Source organism: Hippocampus zosterae, chromosome 14, assembly GCF_025434085.1.
Source record: "Hippocampus zosterae strain Florida chromosome 14, ASM2543408v3, whole genome shotgun sequence".
In the NCBI taxonomy this organism is placed as follows: domain Eukaryota; kingdom Metazoa; phylum Chordata; class Actinopteri; order Syngnathiformes; family Syngnathidae; genus Hippocampus; species Hippocampus zosterae.
Window position 1 is genome coordinate 11,259,464 of NC_067464.1, and position 27,262 is coordinate 11,286,725.

Consider the following 27,262-nt stretch of genomic DNA (forward strand, 5'->3'; position numbering starts at 1 on the left):
ATCTATCTTCAACTTTAGCCAGCACTCAGGTCATTGAGTGATTGCTATTAAATGAAGACATGAAGGCTTCTTACATTTAGAATTGTAATACTGTATGAATTCCCATCATAACTATGTAAACATAAATAAATGAGGTAATAATAAAAATCAGCAGTGTGCCGTTTTTTAACTTACATTCAAAACAACAATCTGCCCTTCTTGCACAAGCATTCACAATTCTGAATGGGGTTTTTTTGGACAATATTTGAGCATTAATATTTCAGAACCTTTGCCTCCTGGACCAGACAATAACACATATTTGTTATTTATTTCCCTTTTTCTCTTGTAGTAGGTGCTTCAAAAAGTGCAGCCAACAATGGCAACACTTCTGCATCTGCTGTAATTAAATACACACTTCCTCCTTATCCCCGCTACAATCCGTCTGCCCCATCGCTGCCTTCCTCTCTCTGTCCTATCACTTTATCATAACCTGAATGGATGAGGTAGACAGTCACCTGGCGCCAAGTCTTCAGTCTGTTTAAGCTTTCTTTCTTAGATGGAGGTTGCCTCTCCCTTTCTCGATTAATGTCGGTCTCTACGAGTTTCAGTTGTTTTCTTAAAGGTAGAGTCTAACAAATGGTCAAACTGTTTCTGTTTTGTGTTTTTGTTATTGTAAAGTGTCCTTGGGTGTCTTGAAAGGCGCTTATAAATAAAATGTATTATTATTATAACCTTACAGTCATCATCAAAATTTATCGAAAAATAAATCAATCAATAATTTGTACATTATTGACTACTCTATTTGAATTTCTAATTATTTTTTTCTGAACTTGTCATGCCACCACACAACTGACAACATTAATTGTACACTGCAGCTTTAAAAATGCCTTCACGTTTAATGTGTGAGGAGGTTGGTCTTTGATCTGCTCCATATGAGCGCGTTGTGATGTCTTCTGCTGTGAACTGACAACATTGACTTTCACCGACTTGACTAGTTTATCCTCGGTTTGGCAATTACAAAGTATCAATTTTCCCTCACCGCAAGTACTTCACAGTGATTTACAATTTGACTTCTTGACTCATTTATGGATGACGATATTCTCACCATGTCTCTGTGTTCCACGTTAGCATCGTTGTCCAGCAATTCTCGCACAATCTGGATGTGGCCTTCCTTGGACGCTGACATCAGCGCTGTCCAGCAGTCCTGTGGATAGATGCTAACTGTTACCTTGGTAACCGCCATCCAGCTCCATGTCAAGCTGAATGAGTGCCTGGCTGAGCCCTGTGTTATACAGAACCTACATGGGAGCGATGCTGATCATAGCAACAAAAGGGACTCTCATGTGCCATTATTCGGCAATACCGGGTTATGTGAAAGGTACTGACAGTGTGTGTGCATGGTTGACGGACTCTGAATGACGCTGTCAGAGACCGTGAAGATGAAAGTAGTTAAAGCTGAAGTTGGGTCCGACAAGTCCTGCACAAGTGGCGTAAACATCAATTACCCCTCCCCTTTTTTTCTAACTGATGTCTTCATTGTCATTGTGTACCACCTTTTCCAGAGCGCTTTCAATTCATTTCAAGGTTGTTTTGAGTCCATGAGCGAGCTTACAACATCATCGCAGTTAACATTGGCTCCTCTCCTGATGAGCTCCTGCACAATCTCCAGACTGCCCTGCTCAGCTGCCACCATAAGGGGAGTCTGTCCATTCTGAAGGGAGAAAATAAGGAGATCAAGAGCATGTTCATTGAATTTAAATTACGCAAACAACCTCCCAATCGAGAAGGCAAATTGGGAAGGTCCATAAAGACAGCTACATTTCAGACATCATTACATACACGAGAATCGATTTGTGATGAGTTACAGTCCTAAATCGCCTTGATGCAATCCCACTTTCACCACACACGAATTGCTCTCAAGGATCCGTATTCAGATTTATTTTGCCCATTGGTGTGGACCGACATTTTATTTGTGAAAATACATGTTAATGTCTATGTATTATCTGTAATATAAAGAGAAAATATCACCATATAGCAGTCAACAGCACGTATTTGTTTTTTCCTATATAGCAGATTTCTTTTCCAGTCAAATGATTGTCCTTTTTACACACAGCGCCCTGGAAGTACACCCTTACTGTACAAATAAGCTAACAGGATTGTTGTTGCAACTTACATCACTCCTGCTGTCGACGTCTTTGAACTTATCCAAGTGTGCTTTGATGGCAGCCAGGTTCTCCTCCTCCACGTAGCTGAACAGACTTTGGACAGCCACGGAGGTCATCTTCAGGGAAGTGGTGGTATCCATGGCTCAGTGGTCAACACCGGGACACCGCTGTGGCAGGAGAGGATGGAATGGTATTGAGCCTTATTTCAAACATGGATAACAGGTGGGCAAACAGTGTCGGGCAAGCAAGATGGAGTGACCTCTTTGCAGCAAGCGTAACGGCAGTCTTTCAATAAAATGAAGGGTTCCAGAATGAAAGCTGAGCCAAGCTGTAAAACACAACACAAAGCATATTGAAAATGAATATTCGATGTGTACGGTAAATTATAAACGATTTTTGTCATATTTGCAGGTTCGCAAGGTCTATATTTGCAGGTCTATTGGTCAAATAGCTTTTTCACATTTTAATATGAATAAAACTACAGAGAACAAATACGCAATATATAAAAGTGTTGAGGGTGGCTTGCTAAAACATTCAAATGTGCTAAACACGACCTCAACTCATGGTACTATCCCTGTATTTTTCGCAAAGGGATATAAAAGAAGGTGTTTGTTTGAAATGAAGGGTCTTAGCTGCTTAAGACGCATGTGGAGACTAATTTGGGCCTGCCAAGCCACTTTTTGTAGCAATACGGAAATACTTTAATCAACTGAAAACAAAGATTTTAAAAAAAATTAAAAGTCGGCACAAGAGTTAGAAACCCCTTCCTAAAAAACAGCTCTTTATTTCTTTTTTAAGAATAATGGATGATGGAGAAGTGGAGCAGACATAGTGCATACATAATTTAAGTTCAGAAAAAATTTGGTTCGGGTAGGCGCAGATTTGCTCTGGTTTCACAGCATTGTACACTCATTTCACTTATGTAACTACCAGATCACAAATTCACCCTGAGCAATAATTAAACGTCTTGTGGCTACTTTTATTTCACAGAACAAAGGAAAAGCCCATTAAACATGGCAATACTGTAAGAGGGACTCAGACAATCAATAAACATGAATAATTCAGCGGCATTGGGAGTCTGGCAACCAGTCCAGAGTGTACCCCGTATCTTGCCCAAAGTCAGCCGGCCTGGACAACATCCAGCTCATTGCTAAATGTAAAAAGTACAAGCACTATAGAAAAACGATGGTGGGGTCAGAGTTGACATTTTGGCACCTCCAGGCGTGTTTTCCGCTACCAAAGTGAAATCGCAGCTTCGGATTCCTGCAAGCAACCTCAGAAGAGGGTTTCCGTACACACGGCTCGGGGTTTCAACATAACCCTAGAGACATGCAGGCAGCTCATGCTCACGTCAATATTGTCTGACATAATTGTTGGGCATAGAGTGCAAAGAACCGATGTGGTGAAATACTGACTTTTCTATATTGCTTGTTATTTTCCCATCATAGAAAACGTCAAGCCTGAGAGCAGGGAAAAAATCCTTTGTTGACAGAGAAGGCAACAGTTAACACGCCCTCCCTGCTCAACATGGAGATGACTACATCACATCCGTGCGCTCATCATTCCGGGGAAAAAAAATGAAGCCATCAAAGAAAACCAACAAGTGGTCGAAGCTAGTTTATAACATATATGGCATATCGTAAAAGAAGAAACAGGGCTCTCTCTTACCTTGGTGGAAGGTAATTTTTCAATACCAGTTAATCTTGTTCTCACACCACACATACACAGCATCTACAAACACTGCCTGGATCAAGCTCGGCATCCCCCCACTTCTTTTTTTACAGACTGAATATTAGATGAGGGGGGTTGGACTCCACCCAATGGCTTCCTCCAGACAATAGCAGTACAACATTTCCATTCAGGGCGTGCTACACACCATTGCATTCGGACGAAAGGGATTATTTGTGTCAGATCTATTTTGTGTGCCATGTCGTAATGATTGAGCCACAAGAGCAAATCGAAATGCCCAACATCCAGTTTTTTAAAACTAGATGGTTCTAAGCAGGTTGTTTTTATGTAACCACATCATTATTTTCATTCATTCATCTTTCATCGCTCATCTATTCTTCATTTCAAATGTATATATAATATACAATACATAATATGCAATTTTTTTTTTAACAGAATAACATTTATGTGCGGGTATGAAACCAGTGTGCCCACACTGGAACGATGACACCAGAAAGAAAAAAAGATTCGACTATAGATCCATTGTGCGGATATCTTCTATATATATATTGCGCGTCGTCCCGCACACGGTCTGTCCTTCCGTCTGTCCCTTTTCAAAACGTACCTACTTCACTGCGCCGCCACTGCGCCGCTCAGGCAGTGGCTCACTACGATCGCGCGGGCATCTTAGCGAAAAAATGTCTAACCACAAGCATTGCAATGAAATTGTTAGTTATTTAGTAGAGCTAAACATCTCTTTATTTTCACGATAAGCAATGAAGATGAACAAAAAGTTGAACCAAGCAACAACACTTTTGTGGGCCGAAGGCTCACCTTACCAGCCTTCCGCAGGAACTAGCTGATGAGCCACCCGCAGGGCGGCGAACTAGCTAGTGTATATATATATACACACACACACACACACACACACACACACACACACACACACACACACACACACACACACACACACACACACACACACACACACACACACACACACACACACACACACACATTTATAACATTTGAAAAAAAAAATTAAAATCAAGGTAAAACTAGAGTTGAAGAATAAATATTTAAAGATTAAATTAATAAAAAGTGTAATATTTTTATATTCAACAAAGAATGTTTTTTATCTGTTTGTTACCAATATAAAAGTTTCTTTTTTTAAGGGTGTTCATATAACACAGCGACACAACAGCTAAAACAAACAAAATGTACATTGAAATAAAGATGAAGAACAAAATCACAAAGTATACGGATTTTGTTCATGCCCAAAGATCCCCCCGCCCATTCAAGTATAACTTGAGTGGTTTCTAATAAACAACAAACATGTACATAGAACATGTCTCCATAATAAGATTACTGTATGTCTTAAAATAAACATCAGAGCCATGTTGCAAACCCAAGACGAGGTGTCCTGGCTGGTCCAACAATATATATATTTAGAACATAACGTAGGTTATCCATGGTTAAGGTGGCAATGACAGGGATAATTTTACTGATATTTAATTGAGGTTAAGTCAAAACCTGTCATTTAAAGCTTTGATTTCACAGTACATCATTACATACTACCACTTTAAATAGCCCTTGTGGAACACTGATTAAACATGGAAAAATATTAAATGAAATTAAGCATTACTGTCAGATAAAACCATACTCCTATCTCTGGGTGAATTCAAAACAGCAGTATGTTTTTCTTTCTCCAGCCCGCATACGTCCAGTGAAACATCAGCTAACTTTTATCAGTTTGTAGGATCTGTTTAACGTTGGGATACGTCCGATATGTGTGTGTATGTAAAACAAAAAAAGCACCAACCACATGGAATTATCGCCTGTGTAACGCGAGCAACATGCAGAAGCAGGCAGTTTGCAGGCAAGACTCCACATTTAACCAGTCAGCTCTTCATTACATGTCATGTAGATGTTAAAACTGCTCGGGATCCCTTTCCACGACCGCCCCACCCACCCAAAAAAACACTCATAACCTACATGCATGAACCTCTTTTTAGAATGCAATATACTGGATGGATTATTTCAGTTCATTTAAAAATGGCAAAATGCAACTTCCTGCTCTTAAAACCAACCATAGGGTTGAAATAGTTATTAAGTCGCTAGAATCATCCTGAAGAAATCAAGATAACATGCACTAAAATGAGTTTATTTGACCGATCGGGCAGTGGGCAACTGTTTTGGGGCTAATCAAAATGAAAGCCCCACATCTGGAGAGCACTTTTACCTGTCACATGGCCACAATGTGACATGTTTGTGGGATAAACAAGGACCGATTTGTAATACTATCCAGCGATTTTGTGCTTTGGAAGGCTTATTTTAATGTTAATCTGTTTCATTTTCAATCCACAAGAGGCGATGACAAGAATAACAGTCACGAGTTGAACTTCCAGTCGCTAACAAGCTAGTTAGCCAAAGCTCCGGGTGGCTAACACACCAACAAGTACTTGTCATTTTAACTAATTGGGGAAAAAAGCACACGCAGAGGAACCGAAATATTCTTACCTCCAGCCAAAAAAAAACTGAAAACGCCAGGGCTTTTCAGTTACAATAATACAATGTCATGATCATGTTGCGTTTACATTTGCGAGGCTTGTCATTTTCTTCTCTTTTTTTCCCCCCCCCCAACCGAATGACGTCGACGTGGGGGGTATGGAGAGTACGGTACAGAGCCGGAAAAAAAGCAAATACATACATACACACACTTACATATTTGAATACAACAGAAACAATCAAATAGAGGTAATTATAATATTATTATAATACAATAAAGTTTAAAAGACGTTTAATGTATTCGTTTATTGAGGCGCGTCACATTGCGAAACCCCGCCTCCACGGACGTACCGGTATACTGTACTCTTTCTAGACAACAGGGTACGAGAAAATGTTTAACATCCTTATATGTGAATAAATAAAAATAAATACTACAACATGAAACAATAACATTTATCCCAGAGCATATTTTTTGTTTCATGGCAAAGCTAAAAATTAAATGAGGTGTAAAAAGTTTAATTCAGTATTAAATACTATACTTAAACTTATATCTATTGCTATTTATTAAATGTTTTACTTTTTCTTTTTTGGTTGAAGAATCACATTCACAAGCAATGAAATTACATTTTGTGTTAGAATATGCTGTCAAGCAAGCGTGTGCAGATTTAAGAGGAAATCCAGTTTAAAAAAACAACTAAAAGGAGGATATGGACATGGCAAAAAAAAAAATATTAAAGCAGAAGGCAAAGAGGAAAACGTGTTGTGACAGAGGTGGTGTGCATATTGTCCTTTGGTAAAGCTTTGTTTAAATGCGTTGTTTAAAGTGATGAACTACATTTTTTGAAAATGTGATTTTAACATTTTTGCTCGGGATATTTGCCAGGTACAGGTATTCATATTTCAAAAATATTTTTTTTTTGTTTTTTTTAATAGGGGGGACAACAACTTAGATTTTAATGTGAAATATTGTATTGTAATGCTTTTCCTACTGCTTCTTTTAACCGATAAAGACCAAATTAGATGCTAAAAGTATGTATTTTAAGATGTTTATTCTGAATGCTGTTTGAATGCTAACTCTTGTCTTCCTGATGTTGCCCATAATTTGAGAAAATGTCACTAATCACTACACAGTTGACAAAGTCTACACGCACCTGTGCAAATGCCAGTTTTTTGTAATGAAAAAAGAGACAGGAAAATCGGGGTAAAAAATCAATGTTTTTTCAATCACAGTGGAATACTGTATAACCTACACATTTCAACAGATTTTTTTTAAATAGATCTTGTTGAGACAAGAAATTAGAGAACAACAACTGAGAAAGTGTGGTTGCACAAGTGTGAACTCCCTTCCAAAACTGAAAGAACTAAAAAGAAGAAACTGTTCAGAATGAACTAGCCACATGACTCATGTTGAATGGGAGTCGGAACACACTTGCCACCATTTAATGTGCCTTTGAATGATCATCCCCAAATTTTTGAGCAAAGTCTTCCAATCTGACTAAAATTGATTTGGACAAAATAAAAGAAAGGAAAAAAAACGGTTTGATTTTCAAACATTGACAGTGGTGTTTAAAAATAACCTCTCTTTATTTTGCCACATAAACCAGTATTGTAATGACCAATCATACAAATCTTTCAAATTTCCTTCTGACACAAAAATACCATTGTGACACAAGCAAGCAAGCACACGCGCGCGCACACACACATACACACACACAGACACAAACATAGACACAGACACAGGCACGGGCAGGCGCACATGCACATGTACACACAAAATAAACAGAAAAAAAATGCGCCATCGAATGCTTTGGCACTTTGGACATATGGAGCGGTTTGCATTGATCTGCTGGTTTTGGTGGCCGTGCAGTGCAATCATGTCCTAAATGTTTCGTTTGCAGTAAGACTGACATCCTTTTTTTAAAATTTACAGGTGTTCTTCACCTTTACAGGGCCGCGCTACAAATATACACATGTACGGACCACAGGAACACTGCCCCCCCCCCCCCCCCCCACACACACACAGAGTTATGGCAGGAATATGCAAAATGTTAAACCATTTCAAAAAGAAATCCAAAACTTCCAAGTCAACTTGGTTGCTCCGCTGTTATTTTACAAATGCACCCAAAAAATAAAAAATAAAAATGGGTCACAAAGTGAACATGAAGTTCTTCGATTGACAGATATGTAGAAATGTGACATTTTAGTGACGCTGGCGTCAGGACAGTGTCACAAGGATGTCATGTGTGAGTTCCAACAAACAAGAAGGCTTGACGTGAAACAAAAACAACACAGGTGCCACGTGTCTCTTCCACCGTACAGTAAATGCACCTTGAAACATCCCCTATTCGAACATAAATAAGTTAACACAACAACCGGCCTTTTTACAACATATGACAACACAATGACAAATGAAAACAAATTGCACTCACTCTTGTAGCCTCAGTACACAATGTGCTTTTTTTATGCACTGCACCAATTTGGACCATTTTATTTCCCGTTCACTGGGATAAATTATGGCTACTCCAACAATTAAATAAGGACTTATAAAGTTAATGTGACAGGGTGTGATTAGAGCACTGTTACCGGAACTGTACAAGATGTAAAAGGTGTTATTAATTTCCCAAATTTCCACAATCAGATGCGAAGGAGATTTATTTTCCCAAACTGAAGATAGGAGACGTGTCAATTCACGAGGAAGGCATGTTGAACTGTGTGGACGTGCCAAAATATTGCAATTTTAATGGAGGGTTAAAATTGCATAAAAACTACTTATATGTAAAAATACAGGGACACGTCAAGTACTACGGTGAACTCAGAATCTGCGTAGCTCCCAGACTCGTAATGACTAACGCAGACAGCGTTGTAGAAAGAGAACATGTCAGAATGTATTTAGAATTTGAAAAAGGTGTTCAAGTCAAAAAATTTGTTGGTATGTTCCATGCAACCCTACTAATGAAATGGTTATGTGATTAATATTGAGTCGTTGTCCATCGCATGTGACAGCCATTTTGCCTTGTACTGCCACTTTCTGTTGACTGAAAATGCCATCATAGTGCCTAAGAGCGAAGGTGAGGACATATCGAAATGTCAATTTCAGTCAACAGCAAGTGGCAATGCAAAGCAAAATGGCCGTCCATGAGATGGATTAACACGGGTGCATTTTTCTGCTTTAATCGTATTCTACAAACGCAGTGTTAATCCAAAAATCATGTGTAGAGTAGTGGGGCCGTTTAAAAAACATATTGTCAATATTTTTTTCCACCTGACTTCCTCTTTAAAGAGTCCAACTTCATAAGGTTTTCTTTAATACTGTGTAGTGACCTCACTGCAGTGAAAGGTCATGATTGGTTTTGAGAAATTTGTTGTGTGTCTGGTGCTGCTGTTTTGGTTAGCAACATAGGTCAAATGGGCTCAGTAGTTAACATTCATGTGTAGTAACAGTTTCCATAAGTGACGGGATGCGATTAGAGCACTGTTAATGTACCTGTCCAAGATCTGTAAAAGAAATCCTCAATGACCATGTTTCCGTAAATAGTGGCCAGCGGGTCATCAATTGCACAATGGGGGTACATAGATGTCAATTCAGCAGGAGTGGCTTTGATTTATAAATAATTAACAATTTGTATTTGTGATTGTTGAAGGAGAAAAGCCAAATCGAATGCTGAATTAATATGCTGTGTAGATCCTTGGGACATAAACATGGTCATGCGCAACATTGTGGAGTGATCACACGGAAAATTCACCATCAAAGAGGGCGTCTGTACTTGACATTGTATCAGTTTTAATATTGCACAATAAACTCACACTTTATTTCGTCTGAAAATCTAGCGATGTGAATCAGTGTTGCCGTTGTGGTTGGCAACAGAGTTCAAATAGGCTCATGTACCTGTTAAGACTGTGTGTAAATTATTCGGGCTGAACATTTCATCAAATTCAAATTGACAAGGCAGTGTGGAAGAATGCCATTTTCAAATCGCAATTGCTGCAATTTTGAGAAAAACCTGTGGGTTGGCTTTGTTTTTTTATATACCAGGTCTATTTTATTTATTCATTTACCTACAAGTCGTGAAAAGCCACAGATTTGTTTGCACTGTTAATATTGGTTATCGTAGTACATCTTATTTTATTGCATGTGTTTGTTAAAAAAGACCTTGAGAAAATAATAATTTGCAATTGCAATGAGATTATTTTTCAAACTTGTTCAACCCTATTAATTACAGTCACTACAGTACTTTTTTTTTCCTGATCAAAAATGAGACATCTATTTGAGGGAGGCATTTATTAAAGTGGATGATGCACCCAGCAAGTAATTTGCGGTGAGTGAAGCAGAGGCCACTATTTGAGGAAATGCAGTATTTGCATTTCTGCCATGTAGGGGTTTGTGGCACATAGCAAGGCTGCAGTGTGAAAAACAGGAACATGTCAAACAAAATCAAATTCAAATGAAAAGAACTTCACCCTTGGAGCTCAAGGAGGAAAACCTTGAAAAGAATGATCCAAAGTCACGACTGTGTTAATCATCTCCCTTTTGAAACGCACAGATATTTGATTCTGATAAGTCGGGTTTGTCAAAAAGCAGAAGATAAATACATATTCTGTATGTGTATATGTATATATATATATATATATATATATATATATATATATATATATATATACATACATATATATCTTTTTTTTTTTTTTTAATCCATTGGGCAAGAGTTTTCCACTTCCACAGTCGAGATCTGGTTTCCTCTTTGGGACTTTTCTATTCATTCGAATCTCTGCAAAAGAAAGCATTGAGAATAATGTCGTCACATCAAAATACAAAACACTTATTATTCACGTCAACAACCAGTTGAGTGAAATCAAAAATTTTGAGGATCCTAAGGCCTGTTTTTAAAGTTGGCAGCTGATGATAAAGGTAATGTTTCCACTTAACAGAGGCTTGTATCCAGACAATGACAAAAACCCTCCACATACGGACTCCACGTGCACTTTGAGTACAGGTGTCATCCAAATGTGTTGTTGTTTCACCTGACAGGTACATAGAGGGTTTAAGGCAGCTTGGAATTCAGTTTATCTCCATCTTCCACAAGTAAAATGTAATGCAACCACTCTGTCCTCCTTGCTGCTAGAAGTTTGGGTCAGGTCCGTCCAGTCCAAGCACATCCAATATTTGGTTCCTCGTCCGTAAACAGACTCCGGCTCTCAGTGGTCTCCAATTTGTCTCACTATATGCTTGTGCCGAGCCTCATGTGGTTTAGCCTTTCTGGCTACAGTCGTTGGTCTGCGTGCTCTCCTGTTGGTCTTTGGCCTCGCGACGTCGCGATCGGACCGGCAGGGCCAGGACTACCAGCAGACACAGTAGATGTAAGCCAAAGTACCAGGACCTACAAATACACCAGCGACATGTATCAGTGCACCGTGAAGCCTCGCCATTCGCGAGACCCGCAGCAAATGCCAAAAATCGACGTATAATAAGCATGGGTGAATTACTAGTCTGACGGTTTACTGTGGTTTCATTCACTTTAACCGAGTTATTGGTGCAGGTTTAGCTAAAGTCATAATGGGTTGAAACGTTCCTGCTCTGGTGTTTGTCATACTTGGATTTCATAAAAGAAAACATTTATTTTTTCAATATTAAAAAACCCACCCATCCATTTTCTAACCCGCTCAACCTCACGAGGGTCGTGGGCGTGCTGGAGCCTATCCCAGCCGTCCTCGGGCAGTAGGCGGCGGGACACCCTGAACCGGTTGACAGCCAATCGTGGGGCACACATAGACGAACAACCCATCCGCGCTCACACTCACTCCAAGGGAGAATTTAGAGTGGTCCATTCACCTGCCATGCATGTTTTTGGAATGTGGGAAAGAAACCAGAGCACCCAGAGAAAACCCTACACAGGCAGAGGGAGAACTTGCAAACTGTACTAAATAAACTCTTGCAATGACAATTCAAAGAACTCCTTCCTGTCTCTGTCTGTTATCCAGCCGTTATTGTTTTTCTTTGTCTCTCTGCTTCTCTCTCAAAGTGCAGCGCTAGATTCTTAAGGACGTACTGCTGCTGTGGTTAATGGCCCAATTTTCAAACAGTCAAAATGACGGACGGCCTTAAATTTTTCCTACAACTTTTCAAAAAAATCCGTCAAAGATGGAATATTGTCGGTTAATGTACCCTCTGCAGAAACAGAAATACATGTTTAAAAGATGTAAATATTTATACAGACTTAACTTAGATTTCGTGACAAAAGACAGGCTTTAATTTGTTATCACAAATCACCCCTCCTCCTCCTGAGTCATCACAAATAAAATAAAAAATAAAATGTCAGGTTTGCTCCAGGCATGGGCCTGCAAATCAAGTTAATTGGTCGGGCTCGGGCCAGGTCGGGCTTAAATACCAGCAGGCGGGGTCGGGTCGGGCTGGATTTTTTTTTTTGGGCCCCGTCTTACGTCTACATTGTCGCAGCCATGTTAAAGCGACAGATATTATTTCCTCATCATGAATTCTCACTCACTTTCCTTCATTCGGACGTCTCATTACACTGTGGCAGCCTAACAAATGGGAAACATTCATATGCCCGCCATGTGCTGTATTTTCCATTTCTCCGCTCGATAGTACAGTAATTTCCACATCCGAACAGATGCAAGTCTTGCGCGATGAATTGCGGTCATAAAATAAATAATCAGTTGCGCATCGCTTTAACACAGACACTACCTGTAGAACTTGAGCGAGGGCCACACAGCCAGGAGGACAAAGGGCACCACTGTGTAACTGATGGCAACTTGAGTCCATGCCCACGTGATGACGTCATAGATGCGCCTGTATGTTTCGGAGACCTGGAAGTGAGGTCTGATGTTGTACCTAACCTAAAATTAAAGAGAAGCATCACGTCAATTGGACTTGTTTAAGAAAGGAAAGAGTAAATGAACCTCTTCACTATACTACATAAACAGGGTTCCCAATTATGTCACAGTTCAACATTCGTGCTCCCGCTATATATTTTGAAGAGACCGTTTTTGGGTGGATTTTACAGAATGCAGCCAAGTTCCAGTTTAGAGTTGCTTGCCTTTAGTGTAGCACAACGTTGTGCCGCAACATGTCGGGCAGCGTTGAGGTCTACTGGAAGAGATGCAGTGCAATTTATCATTGTACAGTTTACGGTACAGTTTTACAGTAAACTTCAGCTGGGAGTGACAAATAGCTTACAACGAGCACGCTTGGCATCTGATTTGTTGAACTGTGAGAGCGAGACGCTAAGAAATACTTGAAAAGGTGTGTTTCAATAAGTTCAAAACGTATGGGGGCCAAAAAAAACTGAAAAAAAGGGTTTGTTTTAATTATTTGGTTTCATATTGGAAGAATACGATAAAGGGGGATTCAGTGTGACTTATGTATGACCCAAATTTTTGATGCCCACCATCAATGTTAATATTTAATATTATGTGATGTTTGTACTGATCGGGGCACTCACTTTAATTGAAATACTGTATGATTAATGCATACAAAGGATTTTGTGGTGTGTAGTTGGTGTACTCAGTAGCTGCAGTGAAAAAGCTTCTGACTTTGTCAGGAAGACGGGAAAAAGTCAATATATGGAAGTTTTCAGAAACACTTCCTGGAACAAACATTGCACGCCGTGTGATTAATGTGCCACACTTTGGATTGACAAACCTGTAGATGGAAATCACTTGAGTAATTTCTGATTTATGGTAGGAACAAAGTAGTCTATTTTATTTCAATTCAATTGTATTTATAGAGCACTTTCGAACAGCCATCGCTGCATACAAAGTGCTGTACATGGCGCAATTTAACACATACAATAAACAGTAAAACAAATTGGTAACAAAGACGGTAGAAAGCACCGAACTGTAAAACCAAGAACAAATCTAAGTCATGCTGAGTCGAATGCCAAAGAATACAAGTGAGTGTTCAGTGGGAGGTCATTCCACTTTTCCTCACGTAACGGTCAAGGGTATTCATTTTCTAAACTAACGACTGCTATAGTGTGTCTATTAATGGCAAGAACTTTATTTGCATTTTTAAATGCAGACACACATACAGAATAGATTGGGGTTTTTTCCAATCCCTAATTCTCATCAGGTCAATGTTCAAATATTTACAGAGTTCACTCTGGAGTAAACAAGAACTTCACAGATGCCATGTAGAGCATGTTGTGTGTTATGAGTAATCGCGTCTCCTGCTGCACAGGTTGTAGCAGATGTCACAATAAAAGGGGTTGGAAAATACCTAGAGGAACTACTTGCGTTTGGTTATTCTTTAAGTGGATGGCAATGAATTGGGGTAAGGTGTCCTACACAATTTTTGAGTATAACAATTAGGTCAGAAAATCATTTTGATCATTTCCTAAGTTGTATTCAAATTTCTTGAAATTGTGAAACCTGAGTTTTGCTTGGTTGCTCACTATCATTATCAAAATCCTACAAAATAGAATCCTGAAATATTTCACTGTGTCTAGTGAAATTAATTGAGATAAAGTGTTAATTTTTGAAGTGAACAACTGAAAAAACGTTTTCCACAATGTCCCAATTTATTGAGATCTACCTGCAAATGTATACCAAGATTATCTGTCACATCTTGCTGTCGGTGGAGGAAATAACACAGGGGTCTTTGATGTAATTTTTGGATCAAATCTTATTGGGTGGTTTCGATGTACCGACTGTTCTGCCTGCGGAATGTAGGGTCAATTTGTCCAGTTTATTCAAGTGGGAAAATCTGTTGGGTGTACTTACAGCACGTGCCGCCATCGTCATGCCGATGCCAGTGAGGAATGTCAGGTAGTAGCCCGGGTACACGCCGTGCCACATTGCTGAGAGCAGGAAGGTGGCGGCAGTGGGGTTGATGGGACAGCGCTCATAACACACCCTGAGGAAAGGATTGGTGAGGAGGATTTTCAGCTGAATCAATTAATCCATGATTTTAAAACAGAACAAAATGAAACACAGGATACAATGTAAATAATACCTCTTGAGCCAAAGAGATGTTTGAATATTCCAGTTGTCAAGGAAAAGCTTGAAACTGGTGGCAAACTGAAAGCCCACAAACAGACGGTTAGATGACGGCTTCAATAGGGCATCAAGAGGAAGCAATGAATGCAAAAGATTTTAACCTCAATGTCCAGTATTCTGAGGTTGGAAATCAGGTCCCACCGCGGGGAGCCATCCTTGTTGTAGCCATTGAAGCCAAATCCTGCCGCATTGTTGATGGCATCAGCTGCAGAGGAAACATACAAATGAATGCTACATCCCCTGCGCAGCATTCACTTAACAGCAATACATCGCCAGAGGAGAGAATGCATTTTGCGATTACAGCACCAGGGGGAGCTCTAATAACATTTTGTAGGCTGGGTTTGCACTGCAGATCCAAGTGCCGACTTCATTCCTATTTCGGATCTTTTTGTCTATCTATTGAAGTGGCAAGTATCTGATATGGCCGCCTTTAACCCGGACACATGAAACAAACTCCACGTACATATGCCCAAACTACACTTAGACTTACTCCACATGCGTCAACAGCCGGAGTGACAACACTATGATACTGCCAATCAGTGGATTTTGATGATGCATTAAGTTCGCATTGACTGATAACGCATCCGTACATATTTTTATCAACTTTTGGAAGAAGCCTGACATCCACTGCCATGCTATTTTTTTTCTTTACAATGATTTTTTTTAGTTATAATTAATATATATAGTGGCTGTAATACATCATGGGAAAATTATACGGTCACTCTGCTGTCTATATTTTGTTGAACACTACATACAGAACCAAGTCCTCACTGCGCACAATCGATCAATCATCACCCCCCCCCCCCCCACCCAAAATTGTGCCGAATAAAACTCACCAAGTGTCCAGACGAAGTAGTACTTTGGTCTGAGCGCCAGCATGGCCAGGTACAGGTAGACCACTTGAAGGTAGAAGGGTGTGTTGTTAATGAAATCTTCATCTACAGAGCGCTCCACTGGGATCAGCTTGCACAGCGACAAGTAGATGGCCAGAGAGATGGCACAAGTACACAGCTTGGAGATGACATCACCCTAAACTCGGAAGAGAGAAAATAGAAAATCATAAAGATGAAAAATTTGACACCGTCTCCAATCACACCACAAAAAGGCTCGAGTGTTATTGCTCACGCTTTTAAAAAGTCAATAGAGGGTGGGATACGTCGCTAAAAATAGCACCAAAGTCTTGCTTGCAGCGGCAACACTGCGTCCCGTGTCATCATGGTATGGAAACATTTGAACGGGGTTGTATTGCGCTTTTCCACTGACAGGGTACTCAAAGCGCTTTAATACTCATTCATCTACTGTTCAGGCAGCATCAGGAGCAACTCGACGTTTGGTATTTTGCTCAAGGACACTTCGACATGGTCACAAGGGCTGAGATCGAACCCGTAACTTTTGGGTTGTGAGATGACCAATCAACAATTTGAGCCGTGCTGCCCCTGTGGTGTGTGTAGAATAACTCCACAACAAGTTGCGACTACAACCTTGGGCGAAGGTTCACTCTGCTTGTGCTTGCCATTCTCCTTGCCATTGGCATTTTCCTGGTGACGCGGTTGGTAACATGTGCCCTCGATGAAAGCCACGTAGTCGTTGTAGGCGCACGTGGGTCCGGCCAAGATGCCCATGAAGTTGCAGTTGTAGCTGAGGTACTCTAGCAGGCTGGGCATTCTCCTTCAGGGCGAGGCAGAACAAAAGAACGGATATATTAAAACCTATTCCCTCCCAAAGACGTTTTTAAACGTCTTTTCAGACTTGGTCCAGAATTGGCTGGTACTGAATGAGTTAATGACGGCATTGAGGCACATACAAGGACCGGTGACGGAAACTTTTGGAGCTGACGTGCACAAAAGTCTTGGACACACAAAAGTCAATGCTAGTTCCAACGACAGTGAACTCCCATCTACAGTTTAGCACAGGAAAGACCGCAACAGTGAGACCATATAGAAATACCCTTTTGATGGTTTTACGTCTCCCACACACTTTAGACACATTTAAACTTTCCATAACACACTTTTTAAAATAGTCCTTAGCACCTGTTCTCACTCTCATTCACACTCTCTCCCACTTAAAGATGACTGTAAAATTGACACAAAAACCCAAAGGGCGTTGAACAAGGTATATTTTCAATACCAAAATGTTCAACTACAGCATATTAAAATAAAGGATGATGAGCTTAATGCTAAAATATCTTATTTAGGAATGCTCGATACCACCTTGTCTGAGACTGACACCATTAGGAGTATTCACTCACAGATACTGAGGACCGATATATTAGATTTAATTTAAAACGGCGACAAAAACAATCGTGCAGTAGACCTGCTTGACGCCCAGAATTTTACCGCAAAATGTGGCACTACAATGACCAGGTTCAAATCAGTGACAAAGCGAGAGCGCAAACCAGGAACTGCAATACAGTACGGGAACACGGTGAATGAGAACAATTTGGTGACGGCACAAAGTCAGGTCTGCAAAAGGCATGTTGGATGAGTTTTATGTTAGAGTTGACTCACAATTACCTCAACTCCGTCCATGCTATTTTTCTAAAATATAGATGAATGGGCATAAAAAAAAAACAGCCACACTTTCCACCTCTGCCATGTGCGTCATTACCTTTGTCCATATAGTGGGCTTGACAATAAACCTCTCCCTTCATCCTTACGTGTCAAGATGTCACACCCGCACTCTGTTTTGCCTCTAATCTCTGCTCTGTTTAAGATGCTGTCCCGTATTAATTCCCTGACCTACTTCTTACATTCTTGCTGAACCTCCTCAACCGTGCTCACTCCTGCAGTTTGGGAGTAGGGGGGACCTGCAGTTGTAACGCATGCCTAAAAGAGATGCGGGCCTCCCAACACGATTTTGGGATCACTCCTGAAGTTAGACATACTGAAGCTTAGAAATTATGTTTTGCCAACTCAAGTGCTTTTATCTATCTTCAGGCTTCAGACCTATCTGTGCCTACAACGACACTTGCGGTGAGGTGGCAATCAAATCAGCTGGCGCCAGGCTGTAACATAGAGTCGCAAAAGTCGGCAACATTGCATCATTCAATCACTTGCCCCTAAAATGGACTACACCTCCACCAAACATTACACTAAATATGCTGTGTATGATAGTTAACATTCAAAACAATAACATTAGTTTGTAAATGTATTCAAACTGTTTTGTCCCTACTCAGCACAAACGTTGCGTCCTGTCATCGAAGGCAGTAAAAACATACCTGAGTCACATACCTGATAGCAAAGTATTTCTGACTTTGAGTCAGTTGTCCCTCTCGCTTGGTCAAACCTACAAACAGATGAAAGCCACATGAATGGTAGGTACACAATGAAAAGCAGTTTCTGTATTGATGCTTTCTGCATTTGGGGGAAGTGGGTCTGCACTGCCTCACAAGATACAAAAGTCAGCACTAAAGTTAAGTTTTTCCTGTATTGTCTTTTCATTGAGTTAAAAATATACCTGTGTATATATATGCCTGTTTTATTTTATTTTAAAAACAAAACTGGAAAAACGTTTTTTTTTTTCAGATTGTGGAATGTGGAAACCCGCACAAAGCTGTGCAAACTCCATACACGAGCTGATATTCCAACTCTGAACTTGTTGCTTTTGGCTCTGTGCCGGGGCCAATTATTATAAATACCGGTAATTGGAAATTCTTTTGATCTTTGATTTGATGAATTAATGTAGGGTCTTCCTGGTGTCTGTGTGTTTCAAAAGGTGGCTGTTGAAAGGTAACCTGAAAATGAATAATTATACAGCTTTCCCAAGATGTCACTTGGTATTGGTAAAAACCACTGGGCCTCCTCAGGAAAGGTTAAACCGACAACAATGTGTGCTCAAGTCCTACACTAACACAAAAATTGTGGCTGCACTTTCCCAACAGCACCTTGGCAACAAATATTTGAAGCAGCGAGTCTTGACGACAGGCTGAGTAAATATGCGTTTTAGGAGATTAACGTTGTCAAAGAGAAGCCCGGCAAGAATATGTCAGGCTGTTTTCATTTCTAACTAATTCGGTTTGTGTGCAAAATGTTATTGTCGTGCAATGACCAAGAAGAAGAAGGAAAAAAAAGGCAATATGTCATCAGAAGCGTTTAAGTTTACATACAGAAACTGTCATTTCTGCATTAGTATCTCCCCCCCTCCCCCTCATCCGTGGGAAAGAAACACAGTCGTATTTTATCATATTTATGTACTGCATAGTACACCAAGGACAACCGAGTGAAATGGAGAAGTTCTGGATTAGAATCGTTCAAGGCTTCCGGTGTGGAATTAGCCCACACACACACACACACACACACAACTAAAATGTAGCGATGAAGTCTGCGTTCGCGGTGATAGGAGTGACACGTGTTCCAAAAAATCTGGCAGTGTGGCGTGACCTTGTTTGGCCAGAATGTAATGGATGTTGCGGATTTAACTGAATGTGTCCTCTTGCAAAACTGAACTTGTGTTTTAAGTCAGTCATTTAACCGTTGAACAGAGCGAGAGAGCGCAGTGGCTCATTGCTTTGTTACGTAACAGTATTTATACTCTTTGTGCTGGTTCACTAGGCCTTGGCATGGAAATGTGACCGTGTGATCTGCTTTCTGAACTGGTGACTTTCACGTGGAAAAAAGCAGTCATGTTTCTCTTACCATCATGTATTTCGAATGCCAGGCTCGTAATCTTCTGTGTTATCACCATCATGGGCCTGATGAGAAAAAAAAAGAACTAAACTGCTGGATCTCCTTCTAGTCCGGTTACATATACTGCATTTTCCGTACTATATGGCGCTTTGGAGTATAAGGCGCACCTTCAATGAATGGCCTATTTTAAAACCGTTTTCATATATAGGGCGCACCGCACTATAAGGCGCACAGAATAGAAGCTACAATAGTGGCTGGGGTTGCGTTTAACTCTTCCCGAGCACTCAATGTTTCACTTAGCATTATTATTACGTTGTGCCTCATTATTACATCTCTGAAATCATCCCACTGGGCCACACAGATATTGGGTAGGGGGACACAAACAATCTGGGCAATCTCCAAATGTCCCTTCCGCCATGCTGAGACGGGCGCACTGCAAGCAGTGTGATGCATTTAAAGCGAACGAGAGGAGCCATGATTGAAGTCAGCTGTGACCGCTCCCATGGCAGAGTTTAATCAAATTCATATTTTACTCAAAGTAGGGGTTATCTTATACTTAAAGCTGTATGACAAAAAAAAAATGAGGTAAACCAGCATCCTCAAACAGAATGTGTTCAACCTCATAGGCTCCACTGTACTAATCTTATACATAAAAATGCTTGTAGGCTCTTCACCTAAGCAATATAATTCCATGTCTTCGGAGAAAAATACGAGTGACAAGAAGAGAAGATGAAAGAGTGAAATTTGTTCTCTCCGACAGCCGGTACCGGTTTGGATCCGGTTGCCAGGCAACAACCCACCCCCAATGAGTGCAGGCAGTCTGCTTGAATTGTCACAAAAGTGTGGAGAGAACAAATCGCAACTCCCTCATTGACGTGCGTCTGGCTGGCTAACGGAGGGATAACTCATCGCATTCTTGCGCAGATCCTCTCTGTCAAGCGTCATCATAGAATCACATACCGCCGACGTCTGGTGCTTACCCGGTAAAGTCTGCCGAGTACATGCCGTAATCAAACACGTAAACACGTGTGATCTGACACACAATCAAATAGCCGAGAGTCACGATGAAGCAGTACCTGTGGAGAGAGAGATGGAGAAAGAGAGAGAGAGAGAAAGGAAATTAATATTTTGTACCAGTACATTCCTTTCTTATGTGGCGGGAGGCTAGCGCATGAATGAAAAGCCCCACGGATGAAAGCTTCAGGCTCCATCTGGTACTTACTTATTACAAGGGACAAAAAAGCAATATGACTTGTTTGCCATCATGCAATGAAAAGCAGCAACATTGAACATGACAGTCGGGTTGTCCCGATCCCGTGATTTTCAATTGATCATCGTATGGGGTGATAAGATGGGTTTTATTCATTTGAAAGCTTTAAAGAACGTTTCTAGGTGAGAGAAATCACGCATGTGGCCAAATGACGACGTAGCTTTTTGGATTCTTCATTTTAGCCTGCACAAGGCTATGAATAACAATGTAAATTATTTACCTTTCGATAAATTAAATGTGGGCGGCCCGGTAGTGCAGTGGTTAGCACGTCGGCTTCACAGTGCAGAGGTACCGGGTTCGATTCCAGCTCCAGCCTCCCTGTGTGGAGTTTGCATGTTCTCCCTGGGCCTGCGTGGGTTTTCCCCGGGTGCCCCGGTTTCCTCCCACATTCCAAAAACATGCGTGGCAGGCTGATTGAACACCCCAACTTGTCCCTAGGTGTGAGTGTGAGTGCGAATGGTTGTTCGTTTCTGTGTGCCCTGTGATTGGCTGGCAACCGATTCAGGGTGTCCCCCGCCTACTGCCTGAAGACAGCTGGAATAGGCTCCAGCACCCCCCGCGACCCTAGTGAGCATCAAGCGGCTCGGAAGATGAATGAATGAATGAATAAATTAAATGTATCAAACAAAAGAATCACTCATTCTATGTTAAAGCTTATATGGGTGAGTCCACCAGAGTGGTGCCATTTGCGTCCACAAGGAATTGCATAAAAATACATTTTTATAAGGTGTCCTCCACATTGTTATGTATTAGGTTCAAAGTTAACATTCAGTTTGCGTAAATTCCATGGCCAAAGTTCCTGTTTTTGCGTTTCAGTACAAAAACAGTGACACAAACAAAAAAAAAGTCTGAAATGGACCAATACGCATTTTGAGTTGTTCAATATGTCCATCCATACATGCATTTTCCGATCCACTGTATCCGCACAAGAATCGGGGGGCAGGCTGGAGCCAATCCCAGCTGTCTTCGGGCAGTACAGTACGCGGAGGACACACTGAACCGGTTGCCAGCCAATCGCAGGGCACACAGAGACGAACGAACCATCCACGCTCACATTCACAGCTCGAGACTATTTAGAGTGTTCAATTCGCCTGCCATGCATGCTTTTGGAATGTGGGAGGAAACTGGAGTACCCGGAGAAAACCCACAAAGAAACGGGAAGAACATGCAAACTCTACACAGGAAGGCAGGAGCTGGAATCAAACCCATTACTTCTGCACTGTGAGGTCGACGCGACCACCAGGCCGCCTGTTCAATATGTGTATTGACAAATACAGGTATTCTCAAAAAAAAAAAAAAAGGAAACGTAGAAATTTGAGTCAACTTTGAGGGTTTTACAAAAAGAAAACTGCACTGATTTGGTGGATTGGGCCTCAGCTTCTATTGCATGTGCCTTATAATGCAGTGCACCCTAAATACGAAAACAATTTTGAATTTTACTGCAAGTGCACCTTATAATCAGAAAATATGATATTCTATCAATCCCTGTTAGTCAATGGCGAAGAATCGTCACAAGGCATTACTCTAGAAATCCTCAAGAACTGGACAAAAGGGAATCGGAGCGTCCAACAATGTGTCACTGTTTGCAAACAAGTAAAAGCTTTGAGAAGAAAAAGCCAAGGCAGGAGAAGAGGAAGGTCTGTGGGTGGACTGAGCACACTCCAAGTGCGAGCCACCTAGCAACCCCCCACCCCTGCTGCAAACAATAAAAGGATTGTGTTTTGCTCTCAGAAGGAGCAAAACACATCGGCCGGAGAAAAAAGCACCACGGGAAAAACGACACAACGCGGCCTTTTTTATTCGGGAAGCTTTCACTTAGATGAGAGAAGCAACGGGCGGCGTCACCTCGACCGCTGAGCACTTCGCTCATAAAACTCGTAAAAGTCTAAAGAGGCAGCATTAGGTGAAGAAGTGCCGCCTGGAACAGTTTTGGCAGTTTATCAATCAACCCACAGCGAAATTAACGTTTGACATTTTTTTTCAGTAGTACAATGGTCAGCATTTCACAAGAAGGCTCATTTGTGAATTATCTTTTGGGAACTCGTCATTTACTGTCAAAACTCAGGCCAAAGCAACAGCGGCACTGCATCCTAGTTCCAAGAAACTGCTGAAGTAAGTTGAGGATTTTAATTAAGACAAAAGTAGCCCTTTGCCAGCATGTTGGGGCATTTGATGCCCCAACAAAAGAGATTATTTGTCTCATCGCCCGTTGCATGTTGATCGACAGCAAAAACAAACGCAGTTTTTACAAACCTTCATGGAAATGCAACATAAGGGATGGACCTACAATTTGGACGTGGATCAGATAAAGAATGAATAATTGGTGACACAGTGGGAGAAAAACTTTGTAATGAAGTGATGGTGCATGACTCTTGATGATCAAATACTGTAAATATGTATAAAAAGCAACATTCACCCAAGTCAAGTACCATTGTCATTCATATTGGGATGTGTGAAGTTTTATATAATTGGATTGCATTTCCGTTTGTTTTTTTTTTTTGCTTGTTTGTTTTCTAACAAAAAAAAACAACGGGGGGAAAAAAAAAACAACCATGCTCAGCATCCATTTTCGACAGCACTTTCCCTCATTGGTTTCGCGAGATTATCTCAGATGACTTTGGGTGAGAGGTGGGGTACATTCTGCACTGATGGCTGACAATTCACATTGTGAGATCGTGCCTTTCTAACGGCGTCAATGAAAACAGTGATTGAATTGATAGAGGCACAGCATCGTAGCTGCCTTGTGTCCATGTAGATTATGTTGGGATACATGACAATGTTTGTTGGACTATATGACATTCTGTCGTATACTTTGAGTATAAGGCGCTCACAAAGCATTTGCGTTCAGAAGCATTTTTAATCCTCTTCATGATCCCATTTGCCGCCAGTAACATACAACTGCGCTTTTCATGATCATGTGTGCAGCAGCTATGTTTGAAGAAGGCGCAACAGGGATTCTACCATTATCCACATCTGATTTGGATTAGTGGAATTTGCATAAACGATCTCCGTGGGACAGCAGTGGACGGCGCACTTGAGCATGTAAACCCACGCATGCAAAAGTCCAACAAAAGAGACTGAAATGTGCGTTTGAAATGCCTCGAAGCACAGCACCACCGTGTCCACTCAAATACACGCAGAGAAAAATTCCATCTGCTCCGCTAGCAGCTGCGATGCAATAATTCACACTGTATGCTTCACAGCTTCCACATTATGTCACATCTAACAGCTTGCAACGCAGAGAGGGACCGTTCTAAAGGTTATCTGCAAATCAGGCCCGACGCCACTCAAATCAAAGCATTAATCCAGCGCCTCACTGAGATGCCAGAGAGCTTGCCTGAACGGCGAAATGTGAGCAAATAATCTGTCTCGTCGGAGCAGCCGAGGCGGGAGTGGCAGTAGGAAGAAGGTCGCAGCTGCTGACGTCACTGCTCCTTCCTCCCAGACACAACTTGGCCGTTTGACAGCTGGTCAGGGGGAGGCGACCTCCTCGGGTGATGCATGATGCAGGTCAAGCAAAAAAAAAAAAAAAAAACACTCTCCCCACCAATTTACATATGATGTCCATAATGTTATTTGGTTTGCTTATCCTCATTCAAGATGACCATTAAACATAAACGGTAGACTGCAATTTGTTGATACAGTGATCCCTTGTTTATTTCCAGCGTTACTGTCTGCAAATTACCCGCAAGAGGCGAAATCCACAGGGATGTGTCCTCTCTCCACTGCTCTTCTCCCTCTACACAAACGATTGCACCTCAACAAGTCCAGCTGTCAAACTCATAAAGTTCGCAGACGACACCACGGTCATCCGTCTCATCAGAGACGGTGACTTTGTATGCAGCGATGGCTGTTTGAAAGTGCTCTATAAATACTGTTGACTTGACTTGACTTGACTACTTCAATGTAAATAAATTAAAAACATGTGCGTCCTTATCATGGAAATTGTGCAAATGTAACATTATTCACTTCTGCTGAGCTAACGTGGGGTCAAAAACTTTCATACGGCCTGAAAAAATCTTCATGGTTTTAAAAAGAGAATTGTTGTGTCCCGCATCAGTCGTACTGATTTTCTTTTCAAATTCGGCAAACGCATCACACAATGAAAAACTGCAATGCGCTTTAAGCGTTTCTGACCACCATTCAACTGTAAGGTGGCGTAAAGTCCGCTTGAGCGCCAGTAGACATGCAAGATATGTGAGCATTATTTGTACTTGCACCCATTCACCAGCAGGTAGCGCTGTGTGTCACATTTGGAAAACTGAACGTGTTCTAGAACATTCTGTTGGACATGTCCAACAGGTGAACTGTCAAAGGCAGGAAGGGGAGTGGCAGAAAGGCAGCCGGGAGAGTGGGAATGCCGTGAAACACGATGCCTGGCATGGCGAGCAAGGCGGGCGTCTTCCGCCTCGCGTCATGCTGGGCCAGTTTCAAACTTGTTACCACAGCGCATAAAGCTGTCACAACACTGCACAGTCAATCCATGCGGCTGAATGAAAGACGCAAGCAAGGATGACAGTCGGTACACAAATTGACTTTGGTCTGGGCCAAGTACTGTCAAAGTTGTGCCAAACTCACGCAAAGGAAGGCAACAGCGAGGTGTGTACTTTCTTTCATTCCAAGCAGGTCAGGGAAATAACTCAATAATCACTCTTAACCCAACGCACACTAGCCCTGAACGTTTAATCGTTCGTTAAATAAAATGTATTTATTCCATAATATTTTTTTCTCAATTTGACACCTCATATACAGTATGCTTTCAAATTGTTAAATATTGAAAACAAACATGATCCTGATTCAATGACAATGTTTTAAAAGAAGGAACATGTACTCCAAAAAAATAATTCACAGTTTACAATGATCTATAAATTAATATATATGTACTGTATATACATTTAAGTTAACGCTAAAATTTACAAAGCTTGTTTTGCATCTGGAAATAAAGCAAATAGTGGAAAGGAGTTAGCAAAACCTGTAACATGGTTTTCTGGAAGTAAAGAGTAAAACATATGAGTTTTCATATGAGTTCATGATAATGGCAGATACAATATGCATATTGCAAAGGGAAATTAGTTTCATACGGAAATGTATGCTTTTATGTGACGTTGACCGAGCAGTTGCAACCTAACATGTGCAACACCAGCCTGTACATTAAAATGAGAAATGGGATTTTTGTGAGGAAAAATCTCAGATTTGATTTGTCTCGAAATAAAAGCAACTCTCTGAAAGGCGACAGCAAACTTTGTTTTGGAATTATTTAATTTTCTGTGAACAAATTGTAAACATTAGATTCAAATCAGAAATTGTATATCTGAGGTTTTCTTTGAAGGCCATCTCACCAAACCCTTGCCCACGAGCCACAGGATAATTGCCCAGTATAACCTTTTACCGACATCAGACAATCAGACCTTGAGTGACTTGGATTGGAATGGGGGGATGAAATGTTCCAATTTGCCGCTGCAATCAAGTATACAGTATGTGTAACCCACTTTACCCTCACGCAAGGTCACAGTAGAATCTCAGCCTGCCTCTAAAATAATGCCTCATTTGTTATGCAAAGACGAGCCGCCCAGTTGGGTTCAACGCCCTCAGCAAACACGAGCATGTCAGGGCATCCTGCCACAGTGCTCACACCTCCGAGGAGCAACTTTGACACAGAAAATGCAATGAAGGTGTGTTGACTTGGTCGAAGCTGCAAGTAATCTACAGAGTACGATAAATAATAAATAAGCATAATTGTAATGAATACCACGACACTTCCGCTCGCATTTGGTCTTGTAGTGGATATTATTTGAGCATGTGAGTTAAAAAAATAAAAACGCTATGAGTCATATTCCTTACTTTATTCAATATGATCCTGTTCTTTGTTTTAGGCTACGGTCATGCGCCCTGAGCCCTTTATCAGAGCAGCTGCTTCGCAAAGCACAAAAAAACAAACAAAAAAAAAAAGATGTTTTGTTAGCATCTATTTTCAGTGCTCAGCCCACGGGGAAACATTGTCTGTTTACACCTGCGCTTGTAACCTTGAATCCAGG

The 27,262-nt window shown here is 41.0% G+C and overlaps 2 protein-coding genes across 7 annotated transcripts in view; both read right to left on the minus strand.

Moving 5' to 3' along the window:
• The window catches only part of kidins220a (kinase D-interacting substrate 220a), a 41,444-nt gene extending 37,505 nt beyond the window's left edge, over nt 1-3,939 (minus strand). For all 4 annotated transcript variants that reach the window (XM_052086169.1, XM_052086168.1, XM_052086167.1 and 1 more), the window contains exons 1-5: nt 3,813-3,939; nt 2,404-2,472; nt 2,153-2,311; nt 1,592-1,690; nt 1,085-1,183 (exon numbers count right to left, since the gene is read on the minus strand). In XM_052086169.1, coding sequence (XP_051942129.1) covers nt 1,085-1,183; nt 1,592-1,690; nt 2,153-2,284 — 330 coding nt within the window. In that variant the 5' untranslated portion in view covers nt 2,285-2,311; nt 2,404-2,472; nt 3,813-3,939. The remainder of the gene's footprint in view (nt 1-1,084; nt 1,184-1,591; nt 1,691-2,152; nt 2,312-2,403; nt 2,473-3,812) is intronic.
• A 6,484-nt stretch (nt 3,940-10,423) lies between these two features.
• Nucleotides 10,424-27,262, minus strand: part of mboat2a (membrane bound O-acyltransferase domain containing 2a) — a 41,392-nt gene continuing 24,553 nt past the window's right edge. For 2 of the 3 annotated variants that reach the window (XM_052086213.1, XM_052086215.1), the window contains exons 4-13: nt 20,938-21,033; nt 19,967-20,022; nt 18,563-18,617; nt 16,814-17,000; nt 16,169-16,361; nt 15,434-15,537; nt 15,289-15,353; nt 15,057-15,189; nt 13,021-13,172; nt 10,424-11,695 (exon numbers count right to left, since the gene is read on the minus strand). In XM_052086213.1, the coding sequence (XP_051942173.1) occupies nt 11,566-11,695; nt 13,021-13,172; nt 15,057-15,189; nt 15,289-15,353; nt 15,434-15,537; nt 16,169-16,361; nt 16,814-17,000; nt 18,563-18,617; nt 19,967-20,022; nt 20,938-21,033 (1,171 nt within the window). In that variant the 3' untranslated portion in view covers nt 10,424-11,565. The other variant, XM_052086214.1, reaches the window with a different exon arrangement.